Below are 21,902 nucleotides of genomic sequence, written 5' to 3' on the forward strand. Positions count from 1 at the left end.
AAGAGAACAGATAAGAGGGAAAAAGGAAAATAATGAAGAAAAGGAAAGTTTGCATATGTGTTTGATGTGTTTAGTTTGTGTGGGATAAAAGAAAAGGAGAGAATTACTGGCCTTATGGTGGAGAGACAAGAAGGAACAAAGAAGAAGAAACAAAAACAAGATGAGAAGGAAAGGAAGAGGCGGCTGACAAAAATGAAGCATTTGGTTTAGCATTTATTAGATTTAGATGCCCCCAAAATTTTTTATAATTTTATTTTGACTCCATATTGTTTTAGTAAAGTATAAAATTAACCTATTACGTTTTTTAAATTACACTTTTCACCTATAGCTTTAAAATTTTTTAAGTGGAATCCTTTTGGGTTAAATCTAAACTCATCAAATATGTATGTAAAGTTATAAACCACCAATTTCAGGGGAGTTTTTATATATTATATTGATTATATATTATTTATATATATTTATGGCGTCATCTAATTTAACCCTCAGGCTAATCGATTGAACCCATCGACTCCTGACCCCTGACCTCTACCGAGTCACTACCTCATCCAAGTTTTAAAATATAGCAATCAACCCGTGACATCATAAACACTTAACAAATAATAGTAATAATTATCAAATATTTCAAATATGCACATACTTGTAGAAATTTCTCTCTAATGCTAAAAATAATCGCTTTAATCCTCATACTAATCTTCTCAGTGTAGCTTGTTTTAGAGACCAAAATTACTTTTTCTATATACAAGTATATATTTACTACATTCCTGGTTTGTTACATTTGAAAGTTTCAAAAATTGTTATGAATTGTAATTTATAAGATTGGTACTACATTCCTGGCTGCTGCCCCTTTTGTAATTAATCCTTGTTTTATCAAGTGTTAATATTTATAAAGCTAATATCGTTTGTTGAAAAAAAAAAGATAGGTATGAAAGAAAATAAAAGGCAATGACAAAGAAAATTAAAGTACATTAAAGAGTTCAAAAAATTACAATATATACTCCATGTTATACGTGTTGACAAGATTTAAGATGTAAATATAACAGAGAGAGAGGATTGGAATTAGATCGCAAATGGGATTGTCTAATTAGTAGAGATAAAAAAGCATTGGTAATTGATAAAGATTTAAATTGCTATGTCATATAATTAAATTAGTTAACCAATTTTAAAAATGTTTAGGCTTTATTGTAGTTGCTCAATGAACTGGTCGGTTCAGTGAAAACCGTTGTTCTGTGGTATGTCAATATGAAGTGCTTTACGGGATTTTTACAGAGATATAGGGATACATTTTTCATATAATTAGTTCAGTTCACGTTTATTTCATTTTAAAACCCCAATAATAACAATTTGAAATCTAAGTGGCTATATTGATCAAAATTTTAAACATTAAGAACAAAAAATGAAAATTTAAAATTTTTGACAAAAACCAATTTGATTTTGAGTGTCACTTAATATGATTTTTCATTGGTTTTTCTACAATTTCCTAAAATCAAAAGATTTCAAAGACTACGTTTGTTTGAGTCAAAAAATTAGGAATTAATTTGACACAGGCACATTATGGACCAAAATAGTATTTCAACCATTGTAAAACTAATTATGGACAAACGCTTCTCAAAAATTTCTTGTTTTAACAAGACAGTAATATATCTGTTAGTATGTGCCACAAATACATATCCTACTTTTTTTAGTAGTTGTACTTTTAAAAGTGCGGCTTAGCTCAAAAGTTGAAATCCATTCTGTTTCTTTTTTTGGTGAGTGAGAGATCTTGAACCAAAACCTCTTATTTCCAATTAATTCCATTTTATCACGCAATCCAACCCTTCCCCAATCCATCATGCTTAATGCGTCAATGTTATGTACTTATAATTTAAATAACATTGACTTTATAACAAAATCAACTCTATATTCCCAATGATTGTACAATTTATCCACATGAAAACTCATATACCAGTGTTTCTGCTCCATCATCTTTTTTAGTGCAATATTTTTTTTATTTTGTTTTTGGTGCAATATTAAATGACCTCAACATGTAAATCAGACTTTGCTAGTGTACTTTTTTTTTTTTTTTTTTTGTCAGCAACGATAGATTTGTATAACCTACTCTATCCTAATCTAGGGGGGAGGGAGCCTAAGGAGGCTGTGGTAGGGGACTAGTGGGTATACAGACCCAACTAGATCAAGGAAATGCTATGACACAAGTTTTAGATTTTTTTTTGCTGCAGGTGAGGGTTCAGGTGAGGTTTGAACCCTCACCTACAACCCAAAGAGGAACTTAAACCCCTTCCTGGTGGCCACCGAGCCATTGGCCCAGTGGTTGACTTTGCTAGTGTACTTATTCTGGGAGTCCCGAGAATAAGTACACTAGAAACCAGAAAGGGCAAAGCAAAGTCTGACTTACATGTTGTGCAATAGTGATTCCCAACTGTATATAATGTTTTAATCACAGGTTGTAATTCATGTTTTAATCATAGGTTGTAATTCATTATCAATTATTTGTATGATCTTGGAATATAAATGTGAGACTAATTATTGTTCCTACAGAACTGGAACATCTCAATTTTGTCAAAATTACATGTGATCGGGTCTTAATTTATCAATTTTTTTTTTTTTTGGGTTCGTGGCCCAACCATACAAGAAATTTATCATTAATGACTGTCGTTGCAATGTTTTAAAACTCAACCCAGACCGGACAATCAAGATTGGTTAATCGTTGACAAGCTAGCATTCCTATAGGGAAAGCCCTAAAACCCAGCGGCGGTTAAAAACTACCAATTTAGATTAAATTGGCAAAATAGTCCGGTTCAACGCTTAAACCATTGCAGAACAATGGTTTTCACTGAACCGACAAGTTCATTGAGCAACTACAATAAAGCCTAATCGCTTTTGAAAATTGGTTAACTAATTTCATTATATGACATAGCAATTTAAATCTTATCAATTACCACTGCATATTTATCTCTACTAATTAGACAATCCCATTTGCGATCTAATTCCAATCCTCTCTCTCTCTCTCTCTCTCTATTATATTTACATCTTAAATCTTGTCCAACACGTATAACATGGAGTATATATTGTAATTTTTTAACTCTTTATTTTCTTTCATACCTATCTTATAAATTACAATTCATAATAATTTTTGAAACTTCAAAATGTAACACACCAAAAATGTAGTAAATAATACTTTTATATAGAAAAAGTAATTTTGCTGTCTAAAACAAGCAATATTGAGAAGATTGGTATGAGGATTAAAGCGATTATTTTTGGCATTAGAGCAAAATTTCTACAAGTATGTGCATATTTGAAATATTTGATAATTATTAATATTATTTGTTAAGTGTTTATGATGTCACGGGTTGATTATGATTAATTCAAGGATTGAATAATTATTGACCTTCAACACAATAATTTTTACAGGTCAATAAACTGTTTGAATTACAAAGCCTTGAGTTCCTGGCCCTGCCCTTGTCCATGCTGACATGCAGTTACCCTCTAGGTTTAGGTTTACAGCAAATATATTTGATACTACCTCCCTTTCGTTCAGCTAAAAATATGCAATTCCCATTCATATTTAATGGCCAAAAAGTTGGCCATCGCTTACCATCAAGATACAACTTATAGGATGGGTTATCTAATAAGTCTATATAAAAATAAGGGATAATTTGACAAACCTCCCTGAGGTTTCTGACAATTTTACTGAGCTCTCTTGAAATTTAAAAAATTACACATACCTCCCTTGTTATTTAAAATGACAATACTACCCTTAAATATTTTAATGAAATTCCCTTGTTTGGTATGCTTATATTTAAAATGACTTTTAAAATTATTTTTTCATTCTTTTTCCTTCTTATTCCTTTTTATTTTAAATTTTTTGCCAACAAAATTATATAATTACCACTATTATTTCTAGTTTCTATTGTAACCAAATGTCGAACAATTGATTTTTTTGATAAGTTAAATTTATTCGTAATCTAATGTTTTTTGCTAATCTTTGTTTTCTATTTTTTGGTATCAAAATTAACAATAAATCAAAAAGAAATTGCCCAAAATCACTACTCGAAAAATTCATAAATTTTGAATCAATTATTTCAACGTTTTATTTTCTATCTTATAAATCTAAATCCATAATAAAATATTACCGAAAGTATCGTATCATAGTGATAAAATTATTATTATAGTTGTTTATCAAATACTAGATATGAACATGAAATATTCGGCACCTTTTTCTTATAATTACACAAGATAATCTTACAATTCTATAGGAAAGTAAATTAAAACTCATTACACAAGGATAGTTTTTGGGTATTCATTTAAAAATTTGACCAAGTCAATATTATTTTAAGATTTTGTTACTAAAACTATCAAATTAAGGAAGGTATGCGTAATTTTTCAAATTTCAAGGGAACTCAGTGAAATTGTTAGAAACCTCATGGGAGGTTTTTCTGAAATTATCCCTAGAAATAAATTACTCCAACTTTTGAATGTGGGCTATATATATGGCCCTAATTGTGGAACGTTTTATTACTTTGCAGTACAAATTACTTGTCGTGGCGCATCTACTGCTGCATGTGCTTGCTAGTTGCTACCAAACGTTCAAAATCATCAGCCAATCAATCTTTTCCCTTCAGCACACGCCTACCTGACTAAAAATCTACCACCCCACAATATACCGACGAACACCAAAAAAAAAAAAAAAAAAAAAAAAAGCTACCAATCCACAATATGCCAACAAACACTAAAAATCTACCACCCCACAATATACCAACAAACACAAAAAAAAAAAAAAAAGTCTTCCAACACCAATACTGCCGTTTAAATTAGGTACCATGCAATGAATCAGCTTTCCTCTCTTATATATATATTGTGGTCTCCAGAAAATCTCAAACCAAGCCAAAAATATTCTCCCAAAAGTCAACATGTCCACCTTAACCCTCATTTTCATCAGCTCCCTCTTGGCCTTTCTTCTCTACTCTATACTCAAAAAATCAGGTAATCCCTCAAAGACACTTCCACCGGGTCCAAAACCATGGCCAATTGTAGGAAACCTCCCACATTTGGGCACAAAACCACACCATTCACTTGCAGCCATGGCCAAGACTTATGGTCCACTGATGCACCTCAGGCTTGGTTTTGTGCATGTGGTGGTGGCAGCCTCGGCCTCTGTTGCTGCACAGTTCTTGAAAACCCACGACGCCAATTTCTCCAGCCGGCCACCAAACTCTGGTGCCAAACATATTGCTTATAACTATCAAGACCTTGTTTTTGCACCTTATGGACCTCGATGGAGGTTGCTAAGGAAAATTTGTTCCATCCACCTTTTCTCTGCCAAGGCTTTGGATGACTTCCACCTCGTCCGACAGGTGAAAATCTAGTCGTAAATATTTCTACAAATTAGTACGGACGAACTAACAGAAATAGTTTATTCTTGATGATACATCTATTTTGTATTAGTGTGTTTGTCTATATATAGATATCTATATATAATCTTTTATATTGTTATAACCATATTTGGGCTATAGGTGAGATCATAGGCTGATACAGAATTAATATCAGATGAACTGTACAGCTTAAAATGAAAATGTTATTTGATCAAAATCTCTTCTAAAACTCTTCACTTTCTGAATTTTTAGTTCTTGATTATGGACACAATTGATTAGATTCGTATGTATCTTGATTTTCCTTACGATATATTCTAGTGTTTCTTGTCATTTTCATGACGTCTATACAGCTCACCCAAACAAAACCCGTGGAACGACTAGTCAAAAAGTTGGCTTATGTGTGTGTGATTTAATTATCAATGTACTAGCAATAGTACACTTAAAAGGATAGCACTTTTCTACCGTAGGTCGGAGAAGATGGAAAGGTCAGTGGAGAGGCTATGTATGTGGTTTCCGGACTTTTTAGAAACTGTCGAGATTAGTCTGTTTTTTGTGATTGACAATCTATTATCTTAGTAAACCGCTGACTTGGCTCAGTGTCCACCAAGAAGGATATTAAGTCCCTGGAGTGTAGGTGGGGATTCAAATCCCATCTGTAGTAAAAGAAAAATTCAAGAGTTGTACAAAACACTCATTTGATCTAGTAAAATCTGTGTACCTGTTAGATAAGTTATACAATAATAGTCTTTTTTCTCTGGAAAAAAAAATCTATTATCTTAGTAATTTTATGTACATGAATATAATAAAAAGAAAGATATCCATAAAAAGAAAAAAAAAGTTGAGTCCCATTCTTACTACTCTAAAATTTCCAGCCATACAACAAACTACAGAAAATTGGGAACAGGGTATGTAAAATGTGCTTGTTTCTTTTGTAAAAATTGGTAATTTGTATCCGGAGAACAAAGGCAAATAGAAAGCCCATTTTTCTTAAGATTAATCTTTTATCCATTAGTCATGTTTACATTAACGGGTTTAGATATATATTGCATATATAATAAAAAATGTAATAATTTTTGTGCTTTGTGCATCTAACCTACTAATACAAAAACTTTTAAAATAAGGAAAATAATATTAGCACTCCTCAAAAAAATTTCAGGCGCGCCTTTTCTTCTTTTACATTGAATGAAATTCAAGAAGTGCCTGAAATTTTTGAGGAGTGCTAATATGTTATTTTCCAAAAATATATTTTAGATTTTTTAACGGTGAATTACTTTTACAGGAAGAGGTGGGAACTCTCACACGCGCTCTGTTAGCTAGTGCAGGGAAGACTCCAGTAAATTTGGGGCAGTTATTGAACGTGTGCACAACGAATGCGCTAGGGCGAGTGATGCTAGGGAGGAGAGTTTTCGGTGATGGAAGCGGCGGCGGAGATCCGAAAGCCGACGAGTTCAAATCAATGGTGGTTGAGCTCATGGTGCTGGCTGGTGTTTTTAACCTGGGTGATTTTATCCCAATTCTTGATTGGCTAGATTTGCAAGGCGTTGCTGAGAAGATGAAGAAACTCCACGCGCGTTTCGACGCGTTCTTGAACACAATCCTTGAAGAGCATAAGATCAACGGCTCTAGTGGAATGGAAAAACACGTGGACTTGTTAAGTACGTTGATCTCGCTTAAAGACAATGTCGATGGCGAGGGAGGCACCCTATCGGATACAGAAATCAAAGCTTTGCTTTTGGTATGCTCTCCTCTTACTACTACTAGCACAACTAATTTCCTATTTTTAATTTTTTTTACAGGTGTCCATATTATACCCAATTTATTAATTAGATGTGAATCTAACATATATTGCCCCTGTCACATTCAAATACATTTTCTACTTAATTTTATACTTTTAACAGTCTCAACCCCTGTCACTTTTGCGTAGTGCACCCGTCTGATCCGGTAGTGGTTCTGTCTCCATCGGTCCCCCGTAAGTTCAGTTGAGCCTTCCCCTAGTTAGAGTAGGAGTAGGAGTAGAAATAGGGATGACAATTGACAAAAAAAAAAAAAAAAAACCATTGGTCACCGTTACACTATTCCTTAAACAATTTAAACGTATGAGATAAGTTTAAATTGTTTTTGGGTTTTAGCTTGCAGTATCACGTGTTTTTTGGGTTTATCTAACTGATGCCTAATGTTAAAATATATTTCAGTTATTATATTTTTTAAAATGTAAGCTTAATTAGAAAAAATAAATAAACATAAAGGAGGGTAGGTTAAATAGAAAAAGCACATAAATATAAGAAAGATAATAATTATTAGTATATGTATATATATATATAGCGGATTCAGTGAATTTGAGCATGTTAACTAGGGTTTTAAGTGAGAGATCTCAAATTTAAACCTTTCTACTTATATTAAATAAAAGTAATTTTAAAAAAACGATGCATCAAGTAATAAGTGTGAGGAGAAATATATCAAGTTTTAGGGAAGTCTTTTGTTTTGAAAAATATTTAAGAGTAGACTATTAATAACTAATTTTATTGACACTTTACTTTTTCTTTTTAATGACGCTTTATTTGTTTATGCGGTTTTGCAAGCATTACAAAAGTGATGAAGTATCATTAACAATAATTTGAATGTCATTAATGATGCCCCTCAGATACAAAATGTACACCTCTACTTTTTCCGTACGTGGCTGGACCAAAAGTGTAATTATAGGTTGCACCCTCATTATTTACTTTGCTTTTTGTTTTTGCTCTTTTTTTCAATTCAAGAGAGATTCTAAACTTTAAAAAGACAAGAAAAAAGGATAGCTAAGAGTTAAATTAGAAATCTCGTAATTAGTAATTAATAATTAAACCAAAAAAGTTTCTTATGCTTCATTTATTTTGTTGTAGGATTTGTTTACAGCTGGGACAGACACATCATCAAGCACTGTGGAATGGGCCATTGCAGAACTTATTCGCAATCCGAAATTGTTGGCCCAAGCCCAACAAGAGCTTGATGCAGTTATCGGATCAAATCGGCTCGTAACAGACGCTGATCTCCCCAAGTTAACATTTATCCAAGCCATTGTCAAGGAGGCCTTTAGACTTCACCCGTCTACTCCACTGTCTCTGCCAAGAATGGCGACTGAGAATTGCGAAATCAATGGATACTTCATTCCTAAAGGTTCAACACTTTTGGTTAACGTTTGGGCCATAGCTCGGGATCCAGATATATGGGCTGATCCACTAGAGTTTAGACCTGAAAGATTTTTACCAGGAGGCGAAAAGCCCAATGTTGATATTAAGGGAAATGATTTTGAAGTCATACCATTTGGTGCTGGGCGTCGAATTTGTGCTGGAATGAGTTTGGGCGTTCGTATGGTTCAGTTATTGACTGCAACTTTAATCCATGCATTCGATTGGGATTTGCCCAATGGACAAGGTGCAGAGAAACTCAATATGGAGGAAGCTTATGGGCTCACTTTACAACGGGCTTCACCATTAATGGTTCATCCAAAGCCCAGACTTGCCCCATATATACTGAATTTGAATAACTCATAAGGCCAGAAAGCCTGCAAAATAAGATATTGGGCCTTGGGTGGACTTAGGTGTTGTCTTAATTATCCTTAGTAATTTCTTGTTTTATTATTTTAATAAGAACCTTTGAAGTCTATAAAATATGTGATACATGTTCCATCATCAAAGGGCAATCATTGGCTTTTGTTCCGGTGGCCATGGAAAGATCCCTATAGCCCAATCCTGAAGGAGGTCAAAGTTAGTATCCCGTTTACTAGCAGGAAAAATCTTTGATGGTGTAATGTTTCACCCGTTTGGTCTAAAGGTGAACTCTCAAACTCTAGCTTCAAATGGTACAACTAGATTTTTGATTCACGCATTATAGAAGAGTGAGTGAGTATTGCTGTCATTTTGTAAAAATAGAAAAAAAATAAAAAGGGAAAGAGTTCAATTATTAAAGGGCACATGGTTATTCACCTTTGTTAAATTAATTTGACTTATTTATCATGTCCACATCATGTCCATTGCAAGCTACTAAAACTTGTTGACATTCCTTAGAGAAATCCTCCCAGGAAAAAGGAAGAAAGAAAAGCTATAGAGAGTAAGATGGTCAACTAGATTAATCCACCGGCACTAGCTTTTTTTTTTTGGTTAGATAGGAGGGCTTTAGACCCATTACAAGGTAACTAATCTAGGCCACTACATCATATGCTAACCACTTCCTCAACTCCTCAGGTGGGGACACAATCTTCAGAACTCCCGGCTCCAAACTCAAGCTTCTCTTGGTTAACCAATCTGCACACAGATTACCTTCCCTCCACTGGTGTATCACCTCACATTCCCATCGTCGCTCCTTTAACCCTCTAATTTGGTTGATCTGCGCCAAGAGCGGGCTCTCATTTGGATCCCCGTCAATAAGCTTTAAACTAACTTTAGAATCCGTTTCAATGACTACTTTATTATACCCCTTGTCCCAGACTGTCTTCAAAACTGTAATAATAGCATCTTGTGGCTGATTAGTGTCCGACGGATCTTTCATGATTACCTTCAAGTGTGAGAACCCAAAAAATTTTCACATTTTCTCAGCATTATTTTATTTCTTTGCCTACATTTTATACTTTCCTTGGAAATATTAAAATTTCTATGCATTTTTACAAGAAAGTACAGTTTTAAATTCATTTTCCTAGTAGGAGTTAGTGTACGTTAATTTGAAGTGCATTATAGACGTGGGACCCGCTAGTGCGATATAAGTTTGGTGACTAAGTGATTTTTGTGCTAAGTGTTATTATTTTACAAGGTGCTAGGAGATAATTAGAGGTTAGCTAGATAGATGAACCATTGGAAGAAAGAAGATAAGCTTGAACCATTAAAAGTGCCAAGTGTCGCGACACGATTGGAAGTTGGACTTGCCTAATTTTCTTTACCTTTACTAAAACCTTAATTTTGACCAATTTTTGTTTCATTCTTTCCCTTCTTGGCCGAGCTTCTTGAAGAGAAAAACCAAGGGAGAAAACTTCATTTGCCAACTTCAATTTGCTTCAATCTTGAGTTCTAACCAAGTAAGTTGCAAAATACACCATCAAAGTTGCTAGATAAGGAGGATTAAAGTTTCTAGTGGAGGGATTTGTGAAAGGAAAACCCTAAGTTATCATCTTTCTTGAGGCGTTAAGGTACTTTGCTTAAAAACTTCCTCTTTGTTCATGCTAATGTCAAATTAGTGGTTTGTGGTGGTTAAATATATTATTGTATGGAAGATTTTATGGTTTGAGGTAGAGTTAGATAAATTTCTATTTTTTTTGGGAATTTTTCTATTTTTATATGATAGTTATTGGTTGTCCATGAATGATGGCTTGATATGGTGTAAAATGAAGCTTTTATATGTTAGTTGTGATTGTTTGCGGAAAATTTTGGTTTTGTGCGGAAATTCCAGTTTTAAGGTTCCAATTTGCCCTGTTCTGCCCGATTTTGTTTGACCATATTAGAGGCAGAATCAGGCTTAGATTAAAACATGAAAGTTGTAGAAAATGATGTTATCTAGCTGTCTACAAAATTTTAGCTTAATCGGAGCAATGTAACCTGTGGAAAGACCGAAATACCCTGACTGCCCTAGGTGAATCCAGTGATCAGTTTTGAATATTTCACTAATTTGGTCGTGTCTTTTCACCATGATATGTACTGACCTAGTATTTAGCCAAAACATGAAAGTTGTAGTACTATGTCTTAGCTATGTAACGCCCTTGAGAACGCCTTAATCGGACTTTGGTAGTTTGAGTTATGGCCTATTTGTAAATTGGGAATATGACTTGGCTAGAAACTGGACTAAATCAAAATTGTAGCCCTCTGTCTTAGCTTTGAAACAGTATATATTGCACCTCAATCTGATAAGCGTAGCCTCGGTTGTGTCCGTTACGCAAAACAACGTCAAATCTGTCTTTTGTTTCTTGACTCAACCTTCATTTCCGCACATGTTCCTAGCTTAATTTTGTACTTGTATGACTTGGAGCCTATGGAATGGCTATTGAAATGATATGATTTTGTGTGTGACTTTGGGATTGATTGAGGAAAAGAATGAAGCCATAAATGGCTGGAAAATAGGTAAATACAAAGGGCGTGCTGCCCAAATTTACGCTCGAGAACTAGGTCGATTTACTTGCGACTTGAGTAAGGCTTGAGAGCGAAGACCACGTGAACCATCTGGGTATTTAAAGTTAGAATTTGGCCGAAACTTGTACCCTTGAAAAAATAAACTTTTCGACTAATAGAAATACGTTTTCTTTGTCATTTCGACTCAAATGGAGATTTTAAAGTTTTACGAGTGAGCATAAGTTTTACAAATATTTTACTTATGTCCTTTGGTTCCAATGTACTCTTTTCACTACCAAAACCATATTTATACTTTGTACTAGTACGTATTCGAATTTTCTTTGAATCACTTAAATCTTTGATGGTTGAAACATAATGTGTTCTTTTGATTATATTAGGGTTCCTTGGTGATTGAGGGTGTTATCCGAAAGGATACTTTGGACGTTATTTTGCGTAAATAGGTGAGTGTTCCTTGTTTGTTATATTCTCCTTGACTTCATGGCTTGCTATTATTGTTGGATAATGTGCTAAGTGCCCTTAATGATTGCCAAAACGAGTTTTCCAGGCAAGTGTGTACTTTATCGCACTCGACCTAAACGAATGTGAAATTTTCAATGATTGAATGATTGAAACGTTACTTGTGCATGAATGTAAGCCTTATGGCTGAACTGGGCCCTGCCCTTCGTTACCGATCGACTCGAGCCAGAAGCGGACTCGGTCGGGCGATATGGTGACCCTGGGTGAATGTTTGGTATACTCGAATATTACTTTGTAGTCTGGTGGAGCCTGGCCAACGTCCAGGAGGGGGTGACTGAAATGAATGAACGAATGTCAATGCAAATGAGGGGTTTTACTTACAAAAATGCATTTTCAAATGATTGGAGGAATAAGGGAATGAAAGGAGAATGAATGAACGAATGAATGAATGGCTCCCTGTGAGCACGTATCCTTTTAATGAATGTGTTATTATCGCTTTCCATTGTAAATGTTTCTTGAATTATTGGTTATCTATGGTTAATACATTGGCTTTATTGTTTGATTATGTGTTCGGAACCTTACTGAGTTTTTAACTCATCCCTTTAGTTGTTTTCCTTAACAGGGGAAGGCGAGCCAAAACAGGAGCTTTGTGTAGACTAGCTTAGTCTAGATCTCTGAATTTTGTAATGGTTCTCGCCTTAGTGCTTGGCACGGGCTGGATTTATGACGAATTGAGAACCTTTGTATATTTGATATTTGTACTTCCTTTTGAGATAGAAATGTATATAAGTTTCGCTTTAAGTTTTGGATTGTTGCTATATTTATTCCTGTGATTTTATTCCGGTTTGAATTGAGGACTGAAGTGAACGACTGAGTCCCGGGAGAGTTGGGCAGGCGGTCCGCCAAACCCTTTGGTTCGCCTTAGGGGGAGGTGCGGCTGTCACATCAAGACAATAGCTAAATAATAAGCAGGCGGTATAACTTAAGAAGTTATTTTGCTGGAAAGAATTGTACAATAAAACCTCCATAAAATGATACTGGATAAATTAATAATCTCTATTAAATAATAATATTTTTTGTTTCAACTTGGACTAACGAGCTAAATTAATAATTTCAATAAAATAATAAGATAATAATTTTTTTGAAAACTTTATATAGTCATTTTGGTCCCATTCATATAATAAATTGATAATTCACTAAAATTACATATTATATTTTTTCTAAAATATGAGTTTATTGTTGTTTGTTTTTGCTTAAAACTTAAATCTAACTGAATTTCATCAAAAATCAATCATGACTGATCACAAATGCGTAAAGCATTATGTGAGTGAATATAATAGAAAACATCCCACATGCATATCGACATTTATCTTTTTTTTTTTTATATCAATCATTTAGTATTCCTATATTTTTTTGAAATCTTGATAACAACAAAATGATATCAATTACACATAATTGAAGATATTAATAGAATTAAATTATACTTACAAATCAAGTAGAGATGGATTGGTTTATATTCCTTAGATAGAATTTTAAGTACACTCAATAAATTAATAAATTATTAATTTATTGATTAATTAAGACCTCTTTAAATTAATAGAATTTGTATGGTCTCAAGGGTATTAATTTATAGAGATTTTACTATAGTTTTGGTTCCTAATATTTGGTCAACATGTCAAATTGATTCTTAATATTTCAATCAAAACAAATATTGCTCAAATTTAGGATAATTGATGAAAATTTATTAATTCTAACGGTCAAAATCAATTTGTCGTTAGGCAATAATTTTGACTTTACATTTTTTACCCCCATTATTTGGATTTTGAATCACTATAGTTACAAGTAATGATTATTGAGGGTTTTAGAATAACATGACATACGGATTAGATTGAAATTACTTTATATCTATATTAAAAATTCTAACTAAACTTCATTTTTTCATTCTATTCATTTCATTTATTTATGCCATTAGTTTTTCATGTCTTTCTTCTCTTTTGGATATATAGTTGGTCCTAGCCATTCTACATGTATTTATTACTTGTCACTACGAGTAATTGATTGATCATGAGTTCTATTATGTTTTACTTATATTGGTTATTAAACACCCAAATAAATATTCCTTTAAAATGTGATCAATATATATTATATATTAATTAAGTTGATAATATAAAAAAATTTTATTTATTTTTGTTTTATGCATTTCAACATATTATCAATTAAGTTTCAAATGAAATAGGTATCTTTTAAAACTATTTGGATTATTCAATAAAATTGTGAACGAATATGAACATTAACATAATTGCTTTAAAACTTTATCTAGCACATTATGTTTTAATAGAAAGGAAAGACAAGAAAAGAAAAAGGAAATTATTTTTTTTCAAAAATCTCTAGAAAGAACTTAGTATTGGTATTTAGCTTCATTAGTTATTTTAATCACAATTTAGTATTGGTACTTACCTTCACTAGTTATTTTAATCACAACTTTTAACTACAACTATTTGAAACCTACATCACAAGCATTGCAAGAATTTGTATAATAGTAATTAGAGAAAGCTATGTGTCAAAATTAGAGTTCTCATTTGCTTCCACTAATATTTATTTTATACATTATCTATGTATACTTATTCAATTGCAAGTAATCTAGCAAAGACTTGCACTCTAAGTTTTAGGATGTTATTAATATGAAGCGCTTTTAGGAACATTTTTATAGGGATTTAGGAACACGCCTCTCATATATTTAATTAGATTCATATTTTATTTCATTTTAAACCATAACCATGCTTGTTTAAAACCTAAAGGATAGAAATTCCAAATCTCAAGGACTAAAAATATAAAGTTAAAATTTTTAACTAAAATCAATTTGATTTTGGCTGTTAGTTATTGTGATTTTTTGTTAGTTGCCCTAAATTTGCCTAAAATCCCAAATTTTGTGGACCAAATTTGTTTTTGTTAAAACATTAGGGATGAGTTTAACACATTGGCCTGATATTAGAGACCAAACTATATTTCTCCCCTCTTTTTATTTAGATAATCATGGACATATCCATTGGCAGTCCTAGAATTTTTGGGTTGGGGGTAAAATTACAAGTGTAGGTAAATATTTTTGTTATGAGTTGAATTTTGAAAATTGTAGATAGTGTGTTAATTTTTTATGTTTCTTTATTTAAAGATTCAATTCTAATATCTAATTATAACTTCGCTAAAATTTTTAGAAAAAATTCTGTAATAACAAGTTCTTTATGATCAAGATGACTTTTATATAGTGGTAGTACAAATAAGGTCAACAAAGCGTCATAGAAAAAGCTATATGAATAGTAATGGAATTAAATATGTGTAAGTGCATCAAATTTATATAATTATTTATGTCTCTGTCTTCTCTTCCTTGCCATCCTATGCACCATTATACATTACCAACTTATCCACAATACACGTATTGCAAAGTTCTAGTCCAAAGTACATAAATAGAATAACCAATTAGCTACAGATGTTTATTGTACATGTTTACAAAATGTTTCTTGCAGAGACAATACATTAATGTATAAGTAGATAACATGTAATGCTAAAGCATTTAATTAAGAAGTTAGAAATTTTGGATAACTGTTTGGTTAGCAGTCTAAAACTATTTTAAAAAGTTAATATTTTTTGCCAAGGCAAAATTTAGGTAAAAGGGAGAAAATCAAAATTTTCTAAAATTCTAGAGTCAAAAGAGTGATTATGAATGAAAATTCCTCTAAGGTTAAAAAGGTTTAGCCTAGATTAGGGATGGCAATTTTAGTACTATGTGTAACGCCCCGAGGCAGAAGAAAAGGGAAAAATTTCTGGTGAATAGTGTTTTGTGGGGAATCCGGCCAGAAGCCGTGCAAATTCCTTATATTTTTCTTAAAATTCCCTTTTCTCTGACAACTACCACTTTATAATGGCCCTACTACTCAATCACCCCACAATAAGTGCCAATGAACCTAGAAAGTAGGGTTTCACGCTTCGGTTTCAAGTTTAGAGCAAAATTAGGGTTTTCGCGATTTTTCGCCGGATGAATTTTCGGTACAGAGTAAGGATTAAATTTGGAGAGTAAAAGTGACTTTTAAGTGAGAAATAATATGTGATTAGTAGCAATGATATAAGGTTAGTGAATGGGAAGTAAAAACCCTAGTACGTGAGTTTTTAAGAAAAACGGCGCGAACCGGCGGGTCCCGCGCACTACCGATTGAACGCACCACTTGACCACCATTTTTCTTACCAAACAAGCTTATTGACTTTGAGCAAAATATCTTCTTAAATTACAGCTAAGGCTGACCGAAATTGGTGGCTAAAATGACAAGGAAAAGAAAGAGAAAAAAAAAGAAAGGTGGTGGTGGCGACAAGTGTTGCCACCTAAGAGCATCTTGACCAAGACACTTTGCCTTCTTACTTAACCAATTTTCTGCACTTTCCCCTTCATTTTTCCAGTAGCTGCCGACCAAAAGAGAGAGAGAAAGTGAGAGCAAGAAAACAATTCCATCTTCTTGATTTGCTTCAACTAAGTGAGGAATTCCAATTCCAAACCGATTAAAGGGTAGGTTGTGAGTTGGGAAGCTTGAGGAACCAAGAAATTTCAAAGGGAGTGAACTATCACTCATCCAAGCCTTGCTTTTGAGGTATAAACATCTGATCATGATCCTTGTTGCTTTAAATCTTGCTTTAAGATGTTTTTTTTAGCTTAAGTTTTGGCTTGATTTCATGATTATGCAAGTGGGTGTGATGAATATGGGATGAATAAGCAAGTTAGGGTTTCATAGTTTTCTGCCTAAACTTGCTGTATGATTGCACATGTTGTAAATAAGGTTATAAAAGGGGCTTTGGTAGTGATTAGAACAAGAAAATTGAGAAAGTTCCATTAAATACCAAAAATTCCAGAATCTGGAAAATTTGCCCCATCATTCTGTCCGGTTTTGTAGCCCTATGTTAGAGGCCGAATTGGCCTTAGGTCAAAGAATGAAAGTTGTAGAGAATGGTATTTTATAGGTGTCTACAAAATTTCAACTCAATCGGAGCAACGTAGGTCGTGAAAAGTCTAAAATACCCTTACTGTTTTAAGTTTTTCCCCAGCAGTCCGTTTCGTCAGTTTGTCCAGTTTATCACGTTTTTTCACTAGGATCCGTACTGATTTAGCTTTTTTCCAAAACATGAAAGTTATAGTATTCTGACTTAGCTTTTAAATGCCTCTAAGAACACCTGAATCGGACTTTTATAACCTGAGATATGACCATTACAGTACAATGTGGTTAAATAGCAGACGAGTTAGATTTTGGTTCTGTAATTTGAGGATTTGACTAAGTTGCATTAGAAACTGGACTAGGTGACCTTCATAAACATTGTAGCCCTGTGTCTTAGCTTCGAAATGGCATAGGTTGCGCCTTAATCCGATAAGCGTAGCCTCGGATATGTTATTTCCGCATTCACACGTCAAATCTGTCTTTTGCTAGATTGAATTTCTGCACTTGTTATTATTGTGATTCTTATTCTTATGATATTATGAGCCTATGGAACGGCTTTTGACCTGAATTATGATATGCGTGACTTTGGGTTGTGGCTGAGGAAAAATAATGAAGCCTAAATGGCTGGAAAATTAGGTAAACACAAAGGGCATGCTGCCCGAAATTACGCTCGAGGACTAGAAAACTATACTTGTAACTTGTGTAAAGGTTAAGTGATTATCACTTAAACTAGCGAGCACCTTTACTACTTTGTTATCGAGGGTTATACGTTAAAAACCTAAACGAACTTGTACCCTTGAGGAAAAGATATAATGGCCAATGTAAACTTGTATTTCTTTGTACTTTCAACTCAAGTGTTGTTTTCCAAGTATATATACTACAAAAACCTTACGATTTGAAAAGCGAGCAAGTGTTTCACGAATGTCTTTCAAATGAATTTCAATTGGTTGATTCTTAATGAACGGAACGTTTAAGTTTCGAATCTTACTCGTGTTTCAAAGTTCTCAAATTGGATTTCTATCGCAGATCTGGACTTCAAACCTGGAGTATAGTTGAACGTGAATACTTGAAGCACTATAATTGGAGTGAGTGATCCCTCGACTGTTCCCAAAGTTACTTTTGAACTAATTCTTGCATTTATTATTCCATTGCATATCATTTGGGTTTGGGTGTGTGCCATGACATAATTTGGCTCCAATGAGTTCCTGAAAAGTCTTGTGCTTAGAACCAATGTCTCCACTATTGTTTACATATTCTTTGGAGCCCGATGGCTCCTTACTTCTGTTTCACGGTTACCTGATCTAAACGAGCATTGGATATTTAAGTACAAGAACTTCACTGGCTCACATGAGCAATAAATGAACATTTGATTACTGCATCATGACATCATATCAATGCTTTATTGTGAAATATACTTGGCTGTTGATTTTACTGGTCACTCGCTGAGCTTCTAGCTCACCCCCTACTATCTTCTTCTCCCCACAGGGATCGAAGTAAAGGAAGAACTTGTTTTTGGATCTTTGTGTGGCTGGATGGCATACATCTTGTATAGTTTAGTTTTGGTTTTGGTTTATGTACTTTTGGGCTTGTATAAATATTTGGAATTGAATCGGATGTAAATCTACATTTTACGCTTAGAACTAGTTTCCGCTTTGCTTATGATATGTAATTTTGGAGAATTGGATGTATTATTTGAGTTGTCCCTTGTAATTTACTTGAGGAATGTAGTAAGTGAATGAGTCCCGGCGAGAGCTGGGCAAACGGTCCGCTAAACCCTTTGGTTCGCCTTAGGGGGAGGTGGGGTCGTTACACTATGTGGTAAGAACTTGAGCGTGACTCGAAATTAGTAGGTTTAATATGACTTAAACATCAGGAGGTTGTTGAATTTTGGGTTATTGGCTTAAGAGGGTTTTGCAGCACTAGGGTTTTGCAGCACTGCACGAGGGTTCCATGTTAGGATTTAGAGGCCATGGCAGCTTTACAGCCGCCGGAACAGCCACCTGGTGGAGAAGGCCCCTCTCTTCCAGGACTGACTCGGAGCTTTGTGGCAGTAACTGCATCATTATTTGTTCCGCCGTTAGGCCAGGGGTTGGATATTGGAGTTGTTTCGCTGTTCCGGGGAGAGCCAGCACTTTGTATGACCCGGGAAGAGATGCTTCGCTTGGCTGAACCGTTCCATAATGCACTGGTTGGGAGGTTCGCATTTAGCCGTCCACCAATGGAGTTAATCCGGAAGTTCGTTACTTTTGTGAGTCTAAAGAGGGAATGCTCCGTGGGATTACTTGATTCGAATCATGTGTTGATTCGACGATCGACAGAAGAGGACTACACACAGTTGTTAGGAGAACTTGGTACGCCCACGGCTCACCTATGACAATCTCTAAGTAGACTATGGAGTTCAAAGTGAATCAGGAAGTGTCCATTGCCCCTGTGTGGATTACGTTCCCTGAATTGCCTCTCCTCTTTTTTCACAAATCACAGCTTTCCAAATTGGCCTCAACGTTGGGGCGCTTACTGAGGATTGATGCGGCAACGAATGATTTACGTGGGCCTTCGATGGCTAGAATTCTGGTGGAAATCGATATCTCAAAGCCTCCAACCTGGAGGATATGGATTGGTGATGAAAATTTCGAATTTTGGCAGCCTGTTGTGTTTGAGACTTGGCCTGCCTTTTGCTCTTTTTGTTCTAGGTTTGGTCATGAGGAGGACGATTGCTTCAAGACAAATCCATCACAATGGCAACCGAGGTTACAAATTGATTGCGTTACTTCTGGTGCGGCTCCAGTTGGCACTTCTATGGTCTGGAAAACTTATGTTCTGAAGTCACAACTTACAACAGGTGCAGACCACCCACAAGCCCCTTGGTGCAGCCTTAGGGGAACAACCCCAATCACACACCCACGGAGGTGGTGTTGAGGGATGCAACCGCAGGTCCTTCAGAGACAGAACTGGAATGGGAACAACAGATTGCGGTGGAGACAATCCAAGCAAGTAGAAGCATGGAAAAAAAATTCAAAGGAGGAGGATGCTGAGCCACTACCGTAGCGGAGTGGTGAGGCAGTGATTGTCCAACAGGAAACTTCCTCTAAAGTGCAGCGTACACAGGAGATGGGAGTGAGACAGTTGGGTCTGCTTGCATCACTGCCAACAAAGTCCCCAGATTTTGAGAACGCACTGGCAGGCCCAGGAGCAGACATGGGAGGGGAGCTGGTGGCGAAGAACAGTAATCGATTTGAAGTTCTGGTGAAACTGGCGAATAGCGACGAAATAGCGTTATTGGGGTTTTATCCTGAGCCTAGCAGAATCGCGTTGCCGTTATCTTCCCCTCATCATTCACGGGCTACAAAATTACGATGGAGATTGTCTGTTGGAAGCTTAACGGAAATGGATATTTCGTTGCAGGAGCTATAGCAGGTTCATAAAGAATTGAAATAGCAAGGGCAGATTCATCATCATTTACCATGTCCAGACCTCATGGACGTAAGTGATGTAGAGTTAATTGATGGCCTGAGCCCTGAAAATCAAAGTGTAGCGAGCAAGAAGAATGTTGGTAGGTCCAAAAGGAAGCGGAATCAGGTGATGTCATCATCTCAAGCTACTTATCATTTGCGGTCCCATGTTAAATCCAATTAACTATATTGTCTGGAATATTAGGTGTGCTTCTCGTTCAGATTCTCTAAAATATTTGCAAAAGATTTGCTCTGACAATGCGATTTCCTTAGTTATTCTTTTAGAGCCTATGTCTGATAATAATCAACTTGAAGTGGTTAGGAGAAGGCGTTGACTGGACCATGGGGGTTCTTTTTTGAATGGCAAGGTGTGGTTTTTATGGAGTAGTATTTTCAAATTTTCCTTTGCTGAGTACACGAAGCAAGTGGTTATGCGCGGCTCACTTTTCAGTCTGGGGTTGATATCAACTTGACTACAGTTTATGCTAAGTGCTCTCGAGTAGGTAGGCATCCACTTTGGAGAGCCCTAGAGGGTCTCAGTGAGGGGATGGCTGAACCGTGGATTGTAGCTGGAGACATTAATGTGGTTTCGTCAGCAGAGGAGCGCAGCGAGGGCTCCCCAGTTAATGTTACAAACATGGAGGAGTTCAATTCCTCAATGTTTGTCTGTGGGTTGTCCTCTGTTGATTTTGATGGATGCTAATTCACTTGGACTAACAGTTCCATCTGGCAGCGTTTGGACAGGGCTTCAATTAATTCTTGATGGGCGAAGGTATACGACTTTACCAAGGTCTCTCATCTTCATCGAGGTTGATCAGATCATGCTCCACTGCTAATTCGGGTGGGGTCGGTTTCAGCTTCTCCTTCTCTCTCATTTCGATTCCTCAATGTGTGGCAGAACCATTCCTCTTTTCTCGAGACTGTCTCACTAGATTGGCAAAATTCTGGCTCGGGGATGGGGATGAGTAAATTTCATCCTAAGCTAGTATCCCTGCAGGGAAAGCTTAAAGGGTGGAGTAATGGTGTATTTGGCAATATTTACTCCAGGGTCATATCAACAGAGATTGTTTATAAGCAGCGAGAGCTAGAGTTCAATTCTTTTTGTGATGAATCTTCTAAACTTCACCTTAATGGAGCGAGAGCTTTGTATTTAAGGCATTGTCTGTCGAGTGTGAGTTCTGGAGACAAAAGGCTACCGTTAAGTGGCTTAAAGAAGGCAATGCAAACACTTCCTTTTTTCACTCGGTGGTGAGACAGAAGAGGAGTTCCAATTTCATTTCGAGAATTAAAGATGATTCCTTAGGTTGGTTACATGGTGTGGAGGAAATAAAGGAATCGGTGGTGTAATTTTTCTCGTCTCTTTTTAGGTCGGATGGTTTTGTAACATCTCCCGTACTGCCTTTTGAGTTGCCCAGGGTGGACCCTTCGGATAATGACACACTTCAGAAACTCCCTAATATGGACGAGCTTCGATCGGTGGTATTCTCTAAGGATGCTAATAGTGCTTGCGGACTGAATGGATTTGGGGCTGGGTTTTATCAGCAATGCTAGGATGTCATTAAAGAT

At 35.3% G+C, this 21,902-nt stretch overlaps 2 protein-coding genes across 2 annotated transcripts; one reads left to right on the plus strand and one right to left on the minus strand.

Moving 5' to 3' along the window:
* Positions 1–4,859: 4,859 nt before the first annotated feature.
* On the plus strand, positions 4,860–9,313 carry LOC113768346 (flavonoid 3'-monooxygenase-like). Its single transcript, XM_027312666.1, has 3 exons — positions 4,860–5,351; positions 6,649–7,104; positions 8,249–9,313. Exons 1-3 carry the CDS (start codon positions 4,908–4,910, stop codon positions 8,897–8,899), a joined length of 1,551 nt encoding a protein of 516 aa, XP_027168467.1. The 5' UTR covers positions 4,860–4,907; the 3' UTR covers positions 8,900–9,313.
* Positions 9,314–9,545: 232 nt separating this feature from the next.
* On the minus strand, positions 9,546–9,893 carry LOC113769263. The gene has a single exon (XM_027313726.1). It carries the CDS (start codon positions 9,891–9,893, stop codon positions 9,546–9,548), a length of 348 nt encoding a protein of 115 aa, XP_027169527.1.
* Positions 9,894–21,902: the final 12,009 nt, after the last annotated feature.

The sequence above is a fragment of the Coffea eugenioides genome, chromosome 4, assembly GCF_003713205.1.
Source record: "Coffea eugenioides isolate CCC68of chromosome 4, Ceug_1.0, whole genome shotgun sequence".
In the NCBI taxonomy this organism is placed as follows: domain Eukaryota; kingdom Viridiplantae; phylum Streptophyta; class Magnoliopsida; order Gentianales; family Rubiaceae; genus Coffea; species Coffea eugenioides.